This window comes from Pterocles gutturalis, unplaced genomic scaffold (genome assembly GCF_000699245.1).
Source record: "Pterocles gutturalis isolate BGI_N339 unplaced genomic scaffold, ASM69924v1 scaffold25915, whole genome shotgun sequence".
In the NCBI taxonomy this organism is placed as follows: domain Eukaryota; kingdom Metazoa; phylum Chordata; class Aves; order Pterocliformes; family Pteroclidae; genus Pterocles; species Pterocles gutturalis.
The window spans coordinates 19433-41518 of NW_010139012.1; the positions used below are offsets into that span (position 1 = coordinate 19433).

General features: G+C 39.5%; 1 protein-coding gene across 1 annotated transcript in view; it reads left to right on the forward strand.

Moving 5' to 3' along the window:
* LOC104468932 (chromosome unknown open reading frame, human C11orf30) overlaps positions 1–20066 on the forward strand; it is a 38770-nt gene extending 18704 nt beyond the window's left edge. Inside the window, 14 exon segments of the mRNA XM_010083228.1 lie at positions 1–88; positions 2171–2320; positions 3849–4022; positions 6556–6692; positions 8229–8402; positions 9335–9533; positions 11149–11313; positions 11575–11733; positions 13489–13548; positions 14590–14744; positions 16097–16660; positions 17514–17811; positions 17814–18013; positions 19675–20066. The exon segment at positions 1–88 is cut by the window's left edge and continues 251 nt beyond it. Of these exon segments, the coding sequence (XP_010081530.1) occupies positions 1–88; positions 2171–2320; positions 3849–4022; positions 6556–6692; positions 8229–8402; positions 9335–9533; positions 11149–11313; positions 11575–11733; positions 13489–13548; positions 14590–14744; positions 16097–16660; positions 17514–17811; positions 17814–18013; positions 19675–19869 (2718 nt within the window). The 3' untranslated portion in view covers positions 19870–20066.
* The last annotated feature ends 2020 nt before the right edge of the window (positions 20067–22086 follow it).

Here is a 22086-nt window from a genome sequence, read left to right on the forward strand (position 1 = left end):
GTGCCCTCTTCTGTAGCTCAACAGCAGCCACAACAATCTCAATTGCCACCTGGTATCAAGCCCACCATTCAGATCAAACAGGAATCAGGTAGTTGGAGTTAATCTTGGGTCATATTGCTGATTAGTGAGGTGTAACCACAACTCAAGAAGGTACGGCAGAATTCTGTCCCAAAATGTGCATGGAGAGCTGTCATTAAGGCGTTATAATACCTGAGTGCAGGATTTGGCGTTAAACCTGGCTATAAGTAGATAGTGAAGGCTGTCTTAATGTTTTTAGCTAACGATAATTGAAGAATTTGGTTCTGTCACTCTTCTTTGGTTCAGGTATTACAGACCATGCTTTAGGAATAAATGTTTTATCTTTAGAGATTGAAAGGTGCGTAAGTATCTTCAAAAGTAATGTGGCCACCTGGAAGACACCAGTTTTCTGAAGATCCAAGAGCTGTTCAATTGTATCAACTGGAAAAAGAAGTTAATCCATGTTTTCGTTCTTTTCTTGTGTTGAGAAATCAAAACCTACTTTTGAGGTACTTGTCAAAACAAATACAATTAGATCTGAGACTGGAAGTTGGACTGGATTTTTTTTGTATCATTGATTCATTCAGTTGACTTTGGGCAAGTCGTGTTATCTTTCTGTGTTGGCTTTACTCTGCTGTAGAACACAGTTCTTATCTCCGTGAGATGTAGCAAGAAGTAATGCTTGAAAAATTATCAAATTCCAAAGAAGTGCTATAAGAGTGCAAAGTATTTTTATGTCCGTATTTTATATTAACCGTGTCAGCAAAATTATTTTTTATTCATACTATTTAGATCAAAGAATTAAAATAGACCGTAGAATGGAAAAAATAAACAGCCCTTCCCCTGTCCTTTCATAAACTTCCTTTTTGATTATAGGATCATTGCCTAAGAAAAAATATTTGCTAATGAAGACAGATAAGAGGCCTCCATCCTTCAGTCACTGAGCAATATTTGATCAATAAGAGCTTCACTCCTTGCCTTCTACTATGAGTTTAGGCTCAATGTGCTTTTTAGTTAAAGTTTCTTTTGAACTACCATCTGATACCTATTCTTTCTGGAAGATGTGAGTCAGCTTTCATAGAGGCTTTGCTTTTTATCCAGTTTTGTGTCTGGATGATGCAGAGGCTTCGATTTCCCTTTCCTAACTTTATGATTTAAGTTTGGAGTTTACTTGCTCTGTACTGTTTTTGTAGTCAGCGTAGAAAGAACAAAAGATCCGCGAAGGATGTTTCACATCCTGAGTGGACAAAATTGTTCACCTAGAAATACTTGTGTATAAATTGTGCCTACATTTAGGTGGGATTAGTTCAGACTGGGTGTTTGATGGTAGAGCAGCACAATCCTGTACATTTATGTCGTCGTGAAACATAAGATACAAGTGTCCCGGATATACTTTTGAACAGATGATGTGAATCTCCTGGCTTGCAGCTGAGAAGTGAATCTTGCAGAGGTCCCGTTCCACTACGCAAATCGAAAGAGGGCAAGCAGAATTCTTGCTGTATTCAGGTGTCCTCATCCTTTGTTCTTGTTGATTCTTCTCAGAGCTCGTTTCAGCCGAATTCCTTCAAGATGACTGATAAATCAAGAGGAGACAGAGTAGTTTACTTCCCTAGCCAGTGTCACAGTTGCTTCCGCACACCCACTAATACTCTTTGTGCAGAAAGCTTTTTTTCATCTATTCAGAGAGATGAAATTCAACTAGGCTAATTAAGACACATTAGCATTTACAGACTAAATTGGTGAACTATTGCACTTTTAGATGGTTCATTGCATGTGAACCAATTCAGTATTGATTGCAACCTGTTGGTTCCTGGGAAACATGTTTTTTTTTGAATCATGGACCAGAAAAAGTTAAAAGTCACTGCAACAAATCAATGATGGAGTGGAATTCCATGCCTCAGTGGGAGTAGCTAGGAAACAGGCACGTGAAAGGCAAAGATGATGACTGTCTTGATATTTGCAAAACAAACAAAAAATCAAGTGAAAAAACCAACCCAAAGAAAAAAAAAATATTTTCAGGATCAAGAAGAATACGTGGGCTCAGAACAGAAGCCTGTGAGGTTACTTACCTCCTAGGGCTTGGTCTGAGAAAGCATTTCACAACGTAACTTTTCGTGCCTGTATTTTAACAGTGACCTTTCTCCTTTCCTAGGTGTTAAAATAATCACTCAACAGGTGCAGCCCAGTAAAATCCTTCCCAAACCAGTTACAGCGACCTTGCCCAGCAGTAGCAATTCACCCATTATGGTGGTTAGCAGTAATGGGACTATCATGACAACTAAACTGGTCACTACTCCCACTGGTAAGTTATGTTCTGAGAAGGGAAGGGAGGGTAAACCCAGACATACAGGTGATCAAACATGGTTTATTAGGGTAGGGGAAAAAAAAAAAAAAAGCACTTCACTCCTGTAAGCAGTGAGCACAAAAGCACATTCACAATCCTGTTGATATTTATTCTGGACCAGGCTGTTTGCACCCAGTGCTCTTGTTTCCTCTTATGATCTTTTTGAATTGGTAAACAAAAATATGATAGCTCCTTCCCCACTGGGTTTATCTTAAAGGAAGCTTTCTTGCAACTTATACTTTGCACTTTTGTAACACCCTTTATTAGACAATTTACATTAATTTAACTTTTTTGGTACCTCAAGCAGATAGATAAATTTCTACTTTATTTGTATGGACTTTAAAAGACAAGTGACTTGCTCATAGTCCTGCAGTGAATTTCTAAAAAGGCCAGTAAATTGAATTTCAAACTCCCAGTCTTTTTCTGAGGATCTAGTTGTATTTGTGTTTTCTTACTGGTTAAAGATCAGAAATAATGCAGACTGTTCAGATTATAAACTTCTCTGAGGAAAGCTTGAAAGGCAGATTTATCCTAGAGTTCAGAAAACTCCAATTAACTCCCTGAATTTTTAGCATGAGTTGGGAATATTAGCATAAACTAATGGTTAATATTCTTTTTCTTTAACTTTTGAAGTACTTCACAAAAACATTCTTAAGTACATTAAAAAAATCTAGCATTTTTGCAGTTTGTTGAATCGGTAAAACCTGTATTGTGCTCTCTTGGATTTGAACACATGGCTTTTTTTTACAACAAACAGTTTTGCTCTGTGATCTTTAACAATTAAGTTCTCTAGTGCACTATCTGCAGCAGTGCAAGCAGAATGGAATTACGATGTTCATGTAACTATCGACTCATTATTTTGAGCAAGTTTCTTTTGTGGACTCAGTTCTGTTTCCATTCTGAGAAAGGAGTAGGTCTGAAAAAACAGCATTTATACCATGTCAGGAGATTTCTTTCGTAGTGCTAAATGCTAAATCCATAAAACTACGTTATCATTGTAAATTATGTTTTTGTCTTAGAGTGATATTTAGACCAGCCATTAGTGATGTTCTTTATAAACAGTTTGATATAGAAGTGAGAGTCTAGGTGTCTTTCAAGAGAGGAAGGGATCAGTTCAGGTAATGTCATCAGATGCCTAACTCTTGGGTAGCTAAGGGAGCAAGTGGCAAACTTACAGGCAGAATCTAAACACCTGTTGAAAATTAAAATCTTAGGCACAAGGACATGAATTAAAATACAGCAGTGATGCAAAATTTGGTAAAATACTTCAGAAGCCTTACATTAATTTAAAGTTGGTATATATTTGAATATTGCTCTGTGGGTTTAAAAAGTACTAGGAGAATTGTAAAAGGTGGTAATAAATTGCAGTCAGGGGGTCTCTTTGAATAAAACCTAATGCTTTTTTTACTAGTCTAACTTATTTTTCTTCAAATAGTTGTAGAGGATCGTGTTCTGACTGAACTTTGTTGTTCTGTCTTTAAAACAGGATCTCAAGCAACGTATACGCGGCCAACGGTTAGCCCCTCTATAGGGGCTCGGATGGCTGGAACTCCAGGGGCTGCTACCTACGTGAAAACTACAAGCGGTAGTATCATTACTGTAGTACCAAAATCATTGGCTACGCTGGGAGGGAAGATTATCAGCAGTAATATTGCTTCTGGTAGGCACATGAGTACTTTGATATTAAGACTGATTTCAAAAGTAACTTTAGACTGGCTCTAATTGTTCAGGGCTTTTCTGTGGGTTACATGCTCAAATAATTATTACAAACTTTATTGGAGAAGAAATTAATTCAGAAGAAAAATAGCCGAGGATGAAGAAGAAAATAATTGGTAGAAATTGCAGAGGTAAAGTGTTCTAAGGATTGCAGTAGTTCTTAAGGAAACATCTAATGTGAGGGAAGTCGGGGAGGAAAAAAAGAAATGTGGGGGAGGAGAACTACTATATTGCCTTCTGTTACAGGGCAGAAAGATCAGAAAACTCTATTAACCCCAATTTAAAGCATTTTATAGGCTAGGTGCTGCCTTTTTCTGCTCCACTGCACGTCCAAAGAACCAGAATAGAAATGAACTGTGTGTGTGTTAAATTCAGCTGGACAGTCTCTACCTTATCTTGTTCTTCTTTTATCCTAGAATCACAGGATGGTTTGGGTTGGAAAGGTCCTTAAAGATCATCCAGTGCCACCCCCTGCAATGGGCAGGGACACCTCCCACCAGCCCAGGTTGCCCAAAGCCTCATCCAACCTGGCCTTGAACCCCTCCAGGGATGGGGCATCCACAGCTTCTCTGGGCAACCTGGGCCACTGCCTCACCCCCCGCACAGTGAAAAATTTCTTCCTAATATTTAATCTAAATCTGCCCTCTTTCAGCTTATACCCATTACCCCTTGTCCTCTCACTACACCCCCGATAAAGTGTCAGCCTGTCTTTTCCTTGCCCCATGTTCTAACTTTTTTCCTCCCAGCCTCACGCAGACCCTGCTGCTAATCGGTGTCAGTCTGCCCACTAGCTTTGATGCTCTCTGCCACCATAACCTCTAAACAGAGCGTCTCTTTAGGACCAGGACCAAGCAAGCTTGCACCAGTCACAATTTCTTAGTATGTGTTTTGGACTTTTAACAGCACTAATGCAGAGAAGGTTTGCTTCATTTCCTAGCTAGGTGCATGTGTACAGCAAGATCTGCTGGGTCTGTTCATCCTCTTTGGTAATATCTTTACTCAGAGGTCCCATTGTTGGTGCTTCACAAAGACCTGACATGGCACCGGCCAACTCTTGTCACTGGAAGGTGCTGCACAAGCTCTCCAGTAAACCCACTCTGGGGTGTAGCCTGATAGAGCTACCTCAGTTTTTTCCAGATCTTGATTTCTGCAAAATATTTAGAGCTGCTACAGTAGCTTCTTTAGGAACAAGTAACTTTTTTAACCTGTTGTGGGTATGATTTGTTGTTAAGAAGATTTGTAGATGCAGGTGTTCTCCTGAGTACCATCTAATGTGGGGAAACCCTTGGCTGGTCCCGGTAAGGAAAATAACAGTTGGCCTGAAACAACACAAGTTTGGAAAGGGTGCCTGCTTTTTTTTTGTTGTTGTTGTTTTTGTTGGTTTTTTTTGTTTTGTTTTGTTTATTGGTGGGTTTTTTTGGGGGGAAGGTCAGATTTTTTGGGTTTTTTTGTTTTGTTTTGTTTTCCTAAGGGAGCAGTCTTTAGATACTACTGAAGTCACTGGTATTAAGTAAATCATGATCTTGTCTCAGCATGTCTTCCCTTTCCCAGAATTAGTAGAATTATTAGTCTGAAATATGTAGTGAAGTATCTAGAGGTGTGACTAATGGTCAGAAGGTAGTGAGGGGAGTTCTTAGGTTTGCAGCTCTGCTGTGCCTGAGTGGTGCTTTCTCCAGGGAGAAAGTGGAAGGTGTTGATAAAAAGCTGTTTGAGTAGATATTGAAGTGACAGTCTGATAACACTGATGACTTACATATCGGTGTGTGTACTCTTGTAGATTGTGGAGGGCTGACCAGAATTACCTGTCACTGCAGGTAAATAAAAACCTGATACAGGGAATGGAACAAATTAAATAGTGGGAAAAGAACAGAAACAGCCAACACAGCTCTTCCAAAAAAAAAAAAAAACAACAACCCTCCGTACTTCTAAAATCAACTTTGAAGAACTGATTGTAAAACAATAGCATGTTTTTCTTTTTTTCTTCTTCCAATCCACTACTCGTCACTTGTATTACAACAGTTCAATGCCAGAAAGAGCTGGTATTTCTCTAGACTGGATATACATTCTTGGTACATAGATTCTTCTCCAGAGGTTATTTGTAAAAGAATATTTGTGTAAATAGGACCTTGAGTTGAGTATTAATGGTGTCCTTATCCTGCCCTAATTCTAGTCTTCAGAAAGTCAGACGTTAGCCTGAGAAAGCTGTATTCCTCTGCTCTGTAGTTTCTGAGAAGGGCCTGACTGTCCTAATACAGAATAAATTACTCTGTCCTGGACGTGAAAGATTTGTAGAGTGGGCATCTAATCTTTCTATGTTGAATTGGGTGACATAAATTCCCATTCCAGATGCTGCCCTTTTGCTTGTTGTGCTGTCAGATTTAAATACAACCATTCCTATATAGCTCCCCACCTTCTACAGCGGAAGGAAATGCACATGCAATAAACTTTGCACTATTTCTTTTCCCACAAAATTTTAGGAACTACAACCAAAATCACTACAATTCCAATGACATCCAAACCGAATGTGATTGTTGTGCAGAAGACTACTGGAAAAGGAACGACAATTCAAGGGCTTCCAGGCAAGAATGTTGTCACGACGCTGTTAAATGCTGGGGTAAGTAAGAGTTTCAAGTCTCAAATTGATAGCCAAGTGACAGGCTGCGTGGTGGCTGCTACATTCATTCTGCTGAAATCCCTGTTAAAAGCAAACTGTGCATGAGATCCTGAACAGATACAGCATGCCTTAATCTCAGGGGTGTTTGAAAAGCAAGTATGTTTTGCAGGGTATGAAAGATGCTTAAAACAAGCTGGGAATGTTCTCAGAGTTAAAGGAAAATAAAACCTTGAGCTTGCCCTCTTTCCATGGTTAATGGGATTGTAGTCCTGAAGGTATTAAGTAGAAGAAAATTACTAGAATTTTACCTTGTTTGTGCTGTAGTGAGAACCATAGTCCTGGGTTGCACCTGCAACCCTTTCTCTTCTGGATGTAAAGGGCAGAAATAAACGGACTCTTCACAGTAAGGGTACCACCTCTCAATTTATGTGGTGTGTGACACTAACATCCTGTACCTAAGTATTGTATAGTGTTGAATTATTTTTTGGATAACCTGATGTGTGTTAAGAACAAAATCAAGTTTCCAGCTTCAACAGGGTTTACCTATAAGTGCTAGTAAATAAAAATTATGAACATGCTTTGTGTTCTGAAATAGAACTGTGAGATTTAATGCATTAATCATGTAATCTTTGAAAGTCTACTTCAGGGAGGGTTTTTTTAAACCTTTTTAGGATTTATTTTTTTTAATATTTTGATCTTTCCTACTTTACAAAACTTAAAGCTGTATTTTCACTCGATTGGAAATGTTGTGGTGTTACACAGTAGGAACCACCAGAATGTGACGATATTTCTGAAACAAGTATGGTTCTTGGGATCTACAGCTACTTGATAGGAATTGGTAGGAATACTGGGAGAACTGGCAATTAATTTTGTTCTTTATCTGGTTTGTTACTGTGCAGAGCTAAAAAAAGCATGCTTAGTGTCTTTGCTGCTCTTAAGCTATCAGGGGCCTAGTCATATGTCAGCACTATTCCAAAGTCAAATGTTTCCTGTGAAACAGCTGCGAATCTGCATTTTTTTTTTTTATTAAGTGAACTTTTAGTTTAAAAATAAGTCTATATGTAATTAATATCTTCATCATGAGGATAATGCAAAGATCTGTATTTACATAAATTCTTTTTTAGTGTCTCAATTCAAGTTTTGTAGGTGTCTTGCCAAAGGTAGTGTTATTAGAAATAAGAGGTTTTACAAAACATTTGCAAAGCATTTGAGGGAAGTTCCAACTTACATGAATTCTTTGAAGCAACTTCAAAAATCTTGTCAGTGTCTTTTAGTTACTCCTTTTTGTTCACCCTTTCAGAGCTGCTCAAAAGGTAAAGTAATGGAAAAGGGGATTTTGGTAGCTTTTCCATTCCAAGCCATAGGGTGTTTTATTCTTGGTCTTTGAATGTTTTTTTGTGTTGAATAAGTCTAGCTGCAGCAGCAGCAGGTTGACTTAATGATACACACACTCACCTCTAACTGTGTATTCTTTTAGAGAAGTGGGTCTCTGAAGAATTTCACTAAGTTAACCTCTAAATTTTGACTTCTCTACAGGGGGAGAAAACTATTCAGGCAGTGCCAGCAGGAGCAAAACCTGCTATCATCACTGCCACAAGACCCATCACAAAAATGATTGTTACACAGCCAAAAGGAATAGGGTCCACGGTCCAGCCAGCCACCAAAATCATCCCAACTAAAATTGTTTACGGTCAGCAAGGGAAAACGCAGGTACAGTGAGGAGCCATTTCTGTCTTGAAATTTACCCCTAAATTTTGATGAGAAGTAAATAATTTTTCACTGTGTTGCCGTTTTTGTTGCAGGATTTAATGTATGTAGTATATGTTTATGGGGAATGAGACTTAGGGGTGTAATCAAGGCCACCTCATTACGATTTCTTGAGCACAGTGTTTGCATTTGTTAGCTGCTTCTGGAAGCCTAGACCAAGCTGACAGGAATTACTAAGCCTGTTATATAGCTGAAAAGTAAACTGGTCATGGCTCTCAGTGCCTGTTTAAATATTATAGCTAATGGCTAGATCGTGAGAAATAAAAGACACAGAGTCTGGACGTAGGTCATCCGTCAAACCCGAGAGTTTTATTGAAGTAGTTTTATGGCTGATATATGTTCAGATTGTCCCTGTAACCTTGTATAGTTGGTGGGGCTGTATATAGAAAATCTGGCTTATTTCTGAACGCTATCAGTTTCAACTTTTTCTCTGGTTGCGCTTAGTATTTAAAAGAACTAAACTTTTGTCAGGTATAATATTTTGTGTGTCTTGATTGCTCCAGACTGTATTTATTGTGGGCTGTGAAGGAGGAGGTGCTTGTCCTTATCAGTGTAGTGCATGTTCCAGCTCGGTTGCATAGCTTTCTCTTGTCACACCATAGTTGTATCTAGCCCTGAAAAAATTACTGTTTAGTGGTTTATTGTGTTAAGTACTCCAAATTACTGAATGAGAAGTACATTCTTGTGCATTGCCATTTACCTGGGCTTTGTGGGTTAATAATCTGAGCTGCTGAATTTACACATAGACATTTCCAGTACATTATTAATATTTTCTAGGTCTTGTACATTGATGTATTCGAGTGGCACCTTGTAGTCTGCTCAGATCTGTTTTCTTCGGTGCTCTTACTATACACAAAATTTGTCTTCCTAATTAGGTTCTCATCAAACCAAAGCCAGTGACATTTCAAGCGACAGTTGTGAGTGAACAGACTAGGCAGTTGGTGACTGAAACGTTACAGCAGGCATCAAGGGTAACAGAGACAGGAAACTCATCTCTCCCAGAAGTGAAAGATGAACCACAAACCTACACTGAAAGCAGCTCTTCTTCTACAGAGTCCTCCCAGAGCTCCCAAGGTGTGTATTTGTGCCACATAAATGTGAATGGACTGTCTCCCAAGCATGCTAGCTTGTTTCATATAACTCACTGCATCTCTTTTTCGTACAGATTCTCACCCCATCTTGTTAGCAGTGAGTAACATTGTTCTCTTCGTTATGGTTTTATTTATTTTTTATGAGCTATATACTATATACTTCCATTTGCTATGTGAAAAGTGGAGATAATGGTTTCTTGCTGGGCTCTGACTTAGAATCATAGAATGGTTTGGGCTGGAAAGGACCTTAGAGATCATGTAGTTCCACCCCCTGCCATGGGCAGGGACACCTCCCACCAGCCCAGGTTGCTCAAAGCCTCATCCAGCCTGGCCTTGAACCCCTCCAGGGATGGGGCATCCACAGCTTCTCTGGGCACCCTGGGCCACTGCCTTACCCCCTGCACAGTAAAGAATTTCTTTCTAATATCTAGTCTAAATCTGCCCTCTTCTGATTTAAATCCATTACCCCTCATCCTGTCACTGCATGCCCTTGTAAGAAGTCCCTCCCCATCTCTCCTGTAGCCCCCTTTCATCACTGGAAGGCTGCTATAGGGTCTCCTCGGAGCCTTCTCTTCTCCAGGCTGAACAACCCCAACTCTTTCAGCTTCTACTCACAGGGGAGGTGCTCCAGCCCTCTGATCACGTTTGTGGCCCTCCTCTGGACCCACTCCAACAGCTCGACTTGCTGTTGCAATTCTAGGGGTCTGCAGCCTGTTCCCTCTTTTTGGGGAGCCTGTCAGAGGAAGGCAGTGTAGCAGGTTTGGTTTTGGATTTTTTTTTGGCAGCCCATTCTCTGCCACTCTCTTTCCTGAGTGTATTGAAGCATCTCTCCACTGCGTGACTGAAAGCTGTCATGTGGCCATCATAAACGTTGATCCTTTGGTGGCCACAGCTATGCATCAGGACATAGATCAGACGTACAGTCCTGATGGGGATGCTGCTGTGGCTTCAGGCTGTGATACAGGTGCAGCTGCTTTTAAATGGTAGAGGACGGTAACTAACAGGGCATAAAAACCGCACAGCCTTTGGTCAGGAGTGACCATAGGGTGCATCACTGCATTGAATAAAAGCAAATGTCTTTTGGTGAAATGTTTATGTGCCTTTCAGTCACCTTTTCTGTATTATTCTGTAACTGTTAGTCTATAGTGTCATTTTTAAGTACATTTTCAAAAGTTTTGAAGATTTAGCAAACTGGTTGTTAATTCAGAGTGCTGAATACGTGCTCATCACCTGAACTGCTAAAACCTTCTGCAAAGAGTTCAATCCAAGGCAAATTCAATGTAGAAAGAAACCTGCTGCACTTGAGTTGTTCGCACAAAAGCTCTCATAAGCAAGTAAGATGCAAGATTTTTTTTTTTTGCTATAAACTGTTTATAACGTCAACAGTGTTTTACTTCAGGAGTCCCTTGTAATAAAAACTGAAGTGTTGCAGAAGGAGAGTGTTCGTCCTTGGCAGTGTTCAGAACGCTAATGGATAATGAGTAACCTGGTCTGATTTTGAACTATAGCCCTGCTTTAAAGCGGGAAGTTAGACAAGAGACCTCCATCCCAAAATGGTTCTATGATGACTTGATGTGCCTTTCTTCTTTTGCAAACAGATTCTCAGCCCGTAGTCCATGTGATTGCTTCAAGAAGTCAAGATTGGTCAGAACATGAAATTGCTGTGGACACAAGCCCTACTATAATTTACCAGGATGTATCCAGTGAATCGCAGTCAGCTACTTCCACGATAAAAGCTTTGCTGGAACTTCAGCAGACAACAGGTGTGAAAACACATGCAGTTGTTTAGGATAACTTTGAAGCTTATTACTTCCTTAACTGACAGTTTGTAGTAAGTTTTGTAATTAAAAAGCATCTACCTTGAATCAGCTTTCTTGTCCTGTAACAGTTTGTTTGAATGTATTGTATAATGTTAACTATCTATCTGATTAAACTTTTGCATTGGAGTTTTATTATGGTGGCTTATTTTATTATGGACATTAATATACTGGAGGTTTATTTTATGTTTTTCTTTTCTTCTAAAGCAGTGAAGGAAAAGTTAGAATCAAAGCCAAGGCAGCCTACCATTGACTTGAGCCAAATGGCTGTCCCCATCCAGATGACCCAAGAGAAGAGACATTCTCCAGAAAGTCCTTCGATTGCTGTAGTAGAGTCAGAATTAGTTGCTGAATATATCACAACTGGTAAGTGACTCGGGTAGTGTGATGGTGGGTTTACAGCTGAAGTCTGGGGACTTAATTTTGGAGTTTTCTTACAATGGGTTTCATTTGTGTGTTTTCACTATAATTTGCAGTAGAGGAAATGAGTCTTTTCTTCCACTCTTGAGACCCTGTGCAGGGTGCAGAGATTGCACCTGCTTTTCTAGGGCATAGGGGAGAATGTTTCTAACTGACACAAAGGGTTGTTGCCTCAAGACATCCTAGCTGAAGAGATTTTCTGTTCCCTGATCTGATGGAGAGGACAGGCTGTCCCTCTTGTCTTTAAGGAAAATAGTAAGGAAAAAGTAGAAAATATATAGGAACTGTATACTATTTTTTGTACCTATCGAGAGGAGTCAGACTTTCAGTTAGTTTAGCCCATATTTGCAAAATGTTACTTGCTTACCAGGACTAAACAGGTTTTTAAGCCAGGTGTGAATTTAGCGTGCTAATGTAGTACCCAGTTTCTTTATTTGCTAGAAGGCTTTGAGGTGGTAAATTTGCACTTTTTAAATTAATAAATTATTCAAATTAAGATTATGGTTGGGATTCAGCTCTTAACTTGGTAAACTTTTGACTCCTCCTATCTGGTTTTCCATTTTGTGTGAGTCCTTGACTCCCTCATCTCTCTGATGCTCCCTGCTACCCCCAAAAGACTAAGAGTGAGCCACTGCCCATACACGGATGAAAGGATCAGACTACTTATTTTCCATTTTAATTTCTTAAGTCCACATTATTGCTCTCCCTACTTTATTTGGAAAATGAAAGCAAAAGTGTGTTGAAAATCTCCATGGGAAAAGAGGTATAAAACTTGATTATATTAAATTGTGTAAGTCCATATCTGTAACTCCAGTGTTTTTAGTGTTAAATGTCTAATCTGATATTTTCATTTTTCATTTGCTTGCTCTGTACCTCCTCCCCTGACTTCCATTCCTTGTATGGTTTAACTCTGTGTAAAATTAGAGCTGGGGGGTATGTTACTGTTATTCTTTCAAATAACACTAGCGTCAATTTTGAATGTTTGAGTCCTGCTCCCTTGAATCTCTTTTAAAACAAACTCCAAAGTACAATAAACAGTGTTAAAGTGATCCCCAATTAACAGTCAGTTATCTTCACTGACACACATACTGTGCATTGAGCTTCTCTTCAAGATTCTGGTTTTTACTGGGTCGTGCTGTAAAGGTTTATGTAGAATAGGGCTCTTTGCAGGGAGGATGGGAAATTACGGTCAGACTTTAAGTCCTTTTCTGCAGCTTAGAAGCCATACGAAGTAAAACAGCTGAAAATTCCCTTGAGCTATAACTGCTATATGAAATACTGGGATTTTTATAAACCTTGAAGTTGATGTACGGGAATCTACCAGAGGAATGCAGGCTGCTGTGGGTTGGTGAGCAGCAGTTTCTGCTACAGTACAAAACTGGTTGTTTTGCTCTTAGATTTTTGTCCCTTTGCCCAGTTTCTTTGAACATGGGTGGAGAATGCAGGTAATTGAGTGTTTGTTTTAATTCATATTTCTCAGGATTCATCAGTAATCCACTTGGCAATATTTTCTGGTAGAAAATTCAATAGTAAGATAGTAAACAGGCTATAATCTGTTATGAAATCTCCTGCATGCGCCTAGATCAAAGAATTAGGCACACTTCAATCTGTATGGGAGCTGGGATTCAGCATGTGCTTCCTTGTGAGATGAAGGGAGCGGTTCACACATCTTAGTGTCACCTTTTTTTTGTCTGTCTGCAGACTCAGGAAGACAACACTGTATTGGTTCACATTCGGAAGAATATCTACACAACCATATAGGTTAGAAATTTTATTTTTAAATGAAGTTTTCAGTTGTGCAGGAACTGTTTGGGCATAACCACGACGGATCTGGCACAGCATGCCGGCCAGTATTGATATAATCCACCTCCTTTCTTGAAGTGGGAAAGTAAAATTATCATATTAATTAAAAAGATGACCTGACCTTTCTTTTAACTTTCAAGGAGGTCACTAGAAACATTTTAAGTTATATTACAACTGAATTTGAACTTTGCTTTTTCTCCTTCAGTTATTAATTATTTTGTAATTAGAAAGTTAAAGCAAATATTTACATATGGTTATGGACAGGCATAAAGTAATTTGGATTCATGTCTTCTCAGTGACTGCAATAGAGAATGGTTTGTGAGTTGTTTTTTTTTCTCACCAGAAGGTCATTTCTCTATCAATCCTCTAGTTATGGAGCCATCACCATAGCTCCATGACTCACGTTGGATCTGTTCTAAAAAGTGCCATAGACCCCTGACAAGGTCTCCCATTTTTTGGTCTGTGATTTCTGATCAACCTCACTTATTTTTGTAATACCCAAACATTTTTTTAAATTGCTAATCTTTCAAATTTAGCCTATGCTCTGAAGAGTGTTTCCTGCAGTTTATCAGTGGTGGAAATGCGGTGAGCGAGGCTTGCTGTTCTCAATTGCAGTCAATCATGCAGGGTGCTTTTAACATTGTAAAAACCACAGAATAACTTGCTGTATGGTGTTATACTGGTGCTGTATAAAGAAACCAGATGAAAACTCAGTATAAATTCTGCTTGCAGAGTTATTGTGTTGGGAGAGGGAGGCCAGAGGAGGTTTGGACCATGGTTACTTAGGAAACAGAGACAAAAGCAAAACCCCTGAGTTGCTACTTTAAGAGACTTCTCAGACTAGATCTACACCTTAAGGTTGAAGCTAGCATACAGTAAAAGATGTCTTTCATACTCAGATCTTTATTTCACTCGTGTATACTCTTAGTTGAAGCTTAAATGCAAAGCAAATAGTTGCAGTTAGTTCTGGAGAAGTGCCACTGACCTCTTTACTTTCAGTCAGTCATCGGTCCCAGCCCCACCAGCAGTCATCCCAGCCCCAGAGGACTCTGCTGCAGCATGTGGCTCAGTCGCAGACAGCAACGCAAACTTCTGTTGTGGTGAAATCTATCCCCGCATCCTCCACAGGCGCAATTACCCATATCATGCAGCAGGTTGTACCCTTTCTTTTCCCAAAAGTCAATAAACAGCACTAGGTTGTATGAATTATATAGGACCAGGGCTCGTTCTGAATGAATATGTCGCTGCCACTGGAAATGTGAAGTGCAAGGGGCAAATGAAGAACTTAATTTTAGTACTGCCTGTTTTGATGGTGAGAGTGGTGGGATAAAAGGGAAGCAGCTAATGAGATTACTTGAGACTGTTAAGTAAAGAGGTATTAACAGCCACTGTGGGAAAGAAAGTGCTTCCTGGATGAGTTCTGGCTGTAGGTTATCTCTTCAACAGCAGCAAACTGCTTTTTTCTGTGTATTGTATTGCAAGGACCTAGACTTCTTAGATCTAGGTCTTTGGATGTTGGTGTCAGTGTAGGGGGAAGAGGGATGAAGCAGAATCTGTTCAGTACACAGAGCGCAGAGTGTCTTTTTCATTTGAGTGCTTTAGTTTGTGAATAAGCAACCTTCTCTGAATCAAAAAGTAAGATCATATGTAGACAAGTACCGTGAGGATCCCAAACACTTCAAACAAATGGCATAGCTTGTGGTGAAACGTTACCGAAGCCACTCCGATGCCTCTGAAGACCTGCCCAACTCTGCAGTGCTTTAACGTCTAGGAAATTCAGCTGTGGACCAGGACAGTATTGTGTTAGGGTTATAAACCCACTTCAGAGAGTGTATTTTCCCAGGTGTTTGAGTAGGCTGCTTCATCTTGCTAAGGCCATTAATACGTGTACACCGTAGTATACAAAGCATAGAACGTAGATCTCCTGCTCCCTCAAATCCCTCAAAAAAATCAAACAATGTTAGTGCAATGCCTCAAAAAAATTGCAATAAAATTTTGAGGAAGGAAGGAAGAAAGGAGAGAGGATCTCTGCTGAAATAGGGTAGACTGTAGGTATATGGGGAGCTGCAGAAGAAACCATGGAGATGAGGACTACGCTCTCAGGAAGCCAAATAAGAATTTATTGTAGAGAGAGACTGGCTTTAATGAGGAGCTACTGGTTCAACCACCTGCTAATCCCAGCTGCTTTATATCCAATTGCCATACAACCTTAGGGGCTTTGAACTTCAGTCTGACACAGGCTAGGGCTCCATAATCTCCACTGGGGATTAGTTATGCAATTAATGTTGTCATGTAGAGACATACCGCATTTTAACATGATAAACATAGCTGTTGATTGCTTACATATTGTGGAATCTCCATGTAAGGGTAGCTTTTTATGCAAGAGTTGGGTGTCTGTAGTGGTAAAATAAGTTAAGGTAGTGCAGTTGAAACATGAAAAATTGTTTTTAGATTGTATACTCTTATATTTCTGTTTACTAATTTGCTGTAACTTCTTCTTGTTAAGGCCTTAAGCAGTCACACTGCGTTTACCAAACACAGTGAACAGCTTGGAACCGAGGAAGGAGAAGTGGAAGAGATGGACACCTTAGATCCTCAGACTGGCCTGTTCTACAGATCTGCCCTGACACAATCGCAGGCACAAAAACAGCAAAAACCGAGTCAGCCACAGTTGGAACAGACTCAACTGCAAGTGAAAACTCTGCAGTGTTTCCAGACTAAGCAGAAGCAGACAATCCACCTGCAGGCTGATCAGATCCAGCACAAACTCCCACAAATGCCCCAGCTTTCTATAAGGCATCAAAAGCTAACCCCCCTGCAGCAAGAGCAAGCACAGACCAAACCAGATGCACAGCACCCCCCACACCACATGATGGCCAAAGAAAGGCAACTCCCTACCTTAGTGGCACAGCCACAGCAAACTGTAGTACAGGTGCTTGCAGTAAAAACCACGCAGCAGCTGCCCAAACTGCAACAGGCACCAACGGCACAAAAAATCTACGTGCAACCCCAACCCCCCCAGAGTCAAATGCAGCTACCTGCCTCTTCAGAGAAACAGCCAGCAAGCCAGGTAACGGAATATTGATAGCATGCAAAATACACGTCGCTGTTCAAGGAAAAAAAAAAAAATCAAAACACCAACCCTGTTGCTGTAGCAGTGTTTTGTCCTGGCAAGAGAGAACTCATTCCGCTGGTATTAATTACCCCATCAGAAGGTTGACACTAGGAAAGAGAAGCACATGTTATAGGGGAAAAAAAACCATAGAGCTCACAAACATGTTTTATTGGACGGTTTTTATGAATTTCTGCTACCACTGGTGCATGGAATTTATCCCTAATTATTTTCTTTTAATATTTAGATATGACACATTATTAATTTCCATTCCCGTAGCAGTTTTTATTTCTGTGGAAATAAAGATGAGTACACTGCGGTCTTCTAAGGCTCTCCATTGTACATCTTCCTTTGTAGTTTACATCTTCCTGAAGTTGTGGCTTTCATGTACAGGAGTAATTTGATTTTCCTTGGGAGGGGAAAATGTAAAGACTGAGGAACATGGAAAAAAATTATGTACTTTATCTAACGCCAGAAAAGTACAATTTTTTTTTTTTTTTTGGAGTACATGCGAAAACAAGCAGGTTAACAAACATCAAATGGGGATGTAAATCCCAAAGGAAAACGAGGCTGCTGTGGTGTTATACTGCTACAATCCTTATCTGGCAGCCTAAAAAGCTGCTTTTCCCCAGGCTTCAATTAACTGTAAACCATATCGTTGCTACTTCCTTTGTTAAAACACTTGAGTTTCAATTGTCTTCCTAATAGCAAGTATGCTGTTTGTGCCATACTGTCCTTGGAAATATTGGTTAGATTTTCAGTAAAAACAAAATCCTATCTGTAACATGCACAACAAAAATTTGATTTTCAGGTGCAGCATCCAATTATAACGCAAGGATCCACTGTTACAAAGATAACCTTTGAGGGGCGACAGCCTCCTTCTGTTTCAAAGATAGCAGGTGGCAGTTCTGTGCCCAAAGTGGCATTGCCGGTTACGAGCCTATTTCCCACGCAGGCATCCGCAAAGACAGCAGTAGCGGGTATTTTAGGAGTGTCTATGGTGGAAGCTCAGATTGATACAAACGTAGAACGTATGATAGTGGATCCCCCAAATGAGACTATGTCCACTAGTAAAGTCGCTAGCGAAGCAGAGTCGTCACCTTGTACCCAGGTGCAGTAGGGATGACGGCAACTTCCAGCCCCCAGCAACAGACATGTACAGAATCCAGTTCAAGTCCTCCTGCTGTCGGTCCTACTTTAACAGAGAGGAAACTCCATGCACAAGGAATGCCTACAACAAACCAGTTTATACACATTCAGAATATATCACAAAAGCAAGCTGAAGAGAGTTCATCAGAAATTATTATCCAGGTAAGAGAAGACCAGAACAAATAAGGCAAAGGTTGAGCAGAGCAAACTCATGTCTAATGTGATGATAGCAACTGAACAATGTTTGAGTATTTTTGTTTTCCTTCTTCAGTTTTTGGTTCTTTTTCTACTCTTATGCTTGTAATGGATTTACTACTTCAAAGTGTGTAATTCTTAAATTGAGCTTGAGTTTCTCTAGCATTGTATCATTCCCTGTGTCCTTGGTGTCTTCCTTTCTGTTGTGAAAACGAACCAAGCTCATCTGATCTGATCATTGTGATCTGATCTAGGTGTCCTGCTCCGGCAGGGGGATTGGACTAGATGATCTTTCGAGGTCCCTTCCAATCTCTAACATTCTGTGATTCTGTGATTCTGTGATCTAATTTGACAAAGTACTTTTATTTGAAATGCTTTAAAATTGTGACCTTCACCACTTACTATGGAACTATGATCTAGAATTTTTTATAGTATCTATTAATGTTACATCCAAGTATAAAATTAGTGCAAAAAAATGAAGTAGTGGAGTTCTGCTTACTGGGAAAGTTCAGCAAATAAGGTCTGGATTCAGAAGAGAGCTTGTTAACTTCACTTCTAACCAGTCTTACCACTTCTGAGATAAAATGACTATTGATCTTTGGCCTGAATGTTTCAAGTTGTTGCTTAACTGATGATTGATGTTTTCATTGACTCTGCTGTCTTAAATATGATGTTTTATGATGTAAAACATGGTCAGAATATCAACTGAGGAAGTATTCCGAGCACTCGTAGTGGTGTAATATAGATCTTTGTAGACAAGTTGGCGTTGTATGTGTTCACACAAATGATAGCGTGGATTGAAATGGTTTTGTTATGTGTCGTATTTGTGTTACAGTGACAATACTCCTGATGTGGGAAAATCATTTGTGTACTGAGCTTTCAGATTTTTCATGTTACTTTGTAAAATCTTTATTGCAGCTAACTCCGCTTTTATAGAAATCATCATTTTTGTACTCATTTATAGTTCTCATTTCCCTAAGTAGACAAAGGTAGACTTCTCTTTTGCTTCAAATCTGTGTATTTTTAGAATCTGTATTGTTTATCATTGTGGCATGCTATGAGCTGTTTTACAAGTAAAATACTGCCCAGAATTTCACTTGTATGACATTGTAGATTTAGTTTCTAGAAGCCATGAAAGTAGAAGCAGAAATAAATAGCTTAGATCCTTTGTGTTTCCTCAGGCTCTGTGCTGCTGCAGCTCTGAGCAGGGCTGGAGTTTCTGTTGCATCGTACACAAAAAAACATAGCTGGTGCTTATATCTGAATGTCTTGTCTGAAAAAGAAAAGAAAAATATAAGGCTGAAGGAAGTATTATATCCTCTTTGAGGAATGATGGATGGTGGGCACTGGTGGTTCAGCTGGTGGTTATGTTGTCACAGACGTTAATTGAAAATCCAAGGCCACGATCGATGCCTTAACAGCAAAATTATTCAAATTTTATCTTTCACAAGCTAATCTGGTGAAAGGATGCTTTGAAACTTTAGCTAATGTAATGTAATGGGCCTTAGCTAGGGAAAATTGCTCTTGGAAACTGAAAATCCCTTTTCCATGAGTACCTGCGCTTGCGCAGATGCCTTTATCCATGAAAACTGCGTGTGTTAAAACTCTTTTTTTTTTCTTTCTTTCAGACTATCCCTCACTGTTCCATGCCTTGTCACTCCAGCTCCAACGTGGTAGTGGAACCCAGCGGGCTACTGGAGCTCAACAACTTCACCAGTCAGCGCCTCGACGATGAGGACACAGCAATGGAACAAGATGTGGACAGTAGCACTGAGGACGGCACCGAGCCCAGCCCCTCTCGAAGTTCTGCTGAACAATCCTAAGGAACTGGGCCACTGGAGTGCACTTTAAAAGATCTTGGGATTTTTGAGTATCCAAGATGCCCTCGTATTGTGATGTCTTAGAGCACTTTGCCTATTCGAGTTGTTCATTGGACTCTTGAAGCATCAGTGTGTTTTAACAAGACGGTATTGCAAAAGATGCATCTTAAAAATTGTTTCCAAAAAAAACAAAAAAAAAAGATACCAAGATTTAGTAAACCTGTGACAGTGGAATGTACTCCTGTTAAAAAGCAAATCTGCAGCAAATTCTACAGCTCGTGCTATTGAAGCCCTTGCCCAGATACTGAAATAGCTTTCAGTGAAAAGAGATAGTTATTTTGCTGTGTCTTTTTGTTAGCTGTTGAGCAAAACACCATCAAAAAAGAAAAAAAGAGAATGTTTAATAAATATTTGTATTTTTAAATAGCATGTGAGAGAAAAAGTGTCTCTGACAGTGCCGGAAAAGCCCCAGGAATTTTGGAATTGGTTAGCTTTCTTGCACTTGTGCTCACTTAGAGTTAAGATTTTTTCATAAGCCAAATATAGTTTTATTTTTGTAAAATTCTTGTTGGTGAATGTTTGGAAAAAGCAAAATCACTAACTGGTAGCAAAGTGGATTTGCTAGTGGATTTTTGTTTTCATGCTTTTACAAGAAGTAAGCTAACTGAAGCATTTCTTTGTGCCCTAAGCACATGAAATGCTCACCTACTCCAGTTAATCTTTGATTATTTATTTAAATATAAATTTTAAAGTGAGGCCAAGTTGTTTAAAAAGTTCCTGTGAAACAGGCAGATGTGTTAATTCTAATACAAATAGGGTGGGTGTGGGGGAAATTTTGCTATAAATCAGTTTGTTTTTTCAAAACTGGGGATAAGTGGTTCAGCATCTTTCCAAGTTGAACCTCCGAATTTAGAAGTGAGCTAAGGCTTTTAAAAAAAAATCTGTATTTTTACTCTTACATGCTGTTTTTAAAGTGACCATTTTGGAAGTTTAAAAAGCTGAAATTGGTGTACAGCAGTAGGTTTCCAAAATTAGCCTTATGAACTTGGCTTGTTGAAGCAATACATTGGGGTTTTTCTGATAGTTACAAGCCACGGAGAGAGGTTTGGGTTCGGATGGGGTAAGAGAACCAGTTTTAATACATTCTGCTAATGAAGACAATACTTTTTTTTTCCCCAAATGTATATAAAACCACATTTTTAACTGTTTTGTATAGATTTCATTATAAATAACTAATCATTTTCAGACTTTGACATATCATTTAGTTGTATATACATCTGTCAGCCTAACTGCCCACTTTTGGTGCTGAAGTACTACTGTAAGTAGATTTCATCCAAAGTCTAATACAGCTTTTTGCGTCAGTCTTTTTTTTAAGCTGCGATTTTACTGTTGATATTGTAGTTAAGATTAAATTCCGACTAGAGTAACTCAAACTAAAAATACAAAACCTAAAAAACCATTTATCTATCTTGTCCTGAGTATCCACCAATGTAAGAACGTGCAGTAACCCCTAGATGGTGCTCTTGGTTTTTCATCTAGCCTTAATTTTATAAATTAAGCCCCTATGACTTACCTATACTGTTTTTTTCCTTCTGTTTTCTTTTCCATCAGCATTAGTTCCAAAATAATGTAGTTCATTGTGGTGGAGAAGTGTCCTGATAAATTCAACGTGCAATAGTGGGGTAGGAAACTAATTATTTTTGCATTACCTTTATGTTGGAATAGGTGTGGGTTTGGTTTCTGCTGTACTTGATGCTCAGAATAGGAGAGAATAGTATATATTGTGGATGCCCCATCCCTGGAGGGGTTGAAGGCCAGGCTGGATGAGGCTTTGGGCAACCTGGGCTAGTGGAAGGTGTCCCTGCCCATGGCAGGGGGGTGGAACGAGATGAGCTTTGAGGTCCCTTCCAACCCAAACCGTTCTGTGATTCTATATATGAAATGAAACATACCATGAAAAAAAAAAAAATGCCTCTACCAGTATGGTGTTCTAGGTGGTTCAGGTTTTGATAGTTGTTTTAGAGCTTTTACTCTTGTTTTCGTGAAGTAACAGTAACCAGGTTATGATCTTAAGTCCTTAAAGTTCCACGCTGCTACAGAATGACAAGAAGCTGTTCAATACCGATTTTACTGCCAGTCGGACTGGACAGTGCGTTGTGCTTTGCAGATGCCAGTGTAAGGCATAGTCTGTAGTTTTCTGTACACAGTTATGAAAAGCCC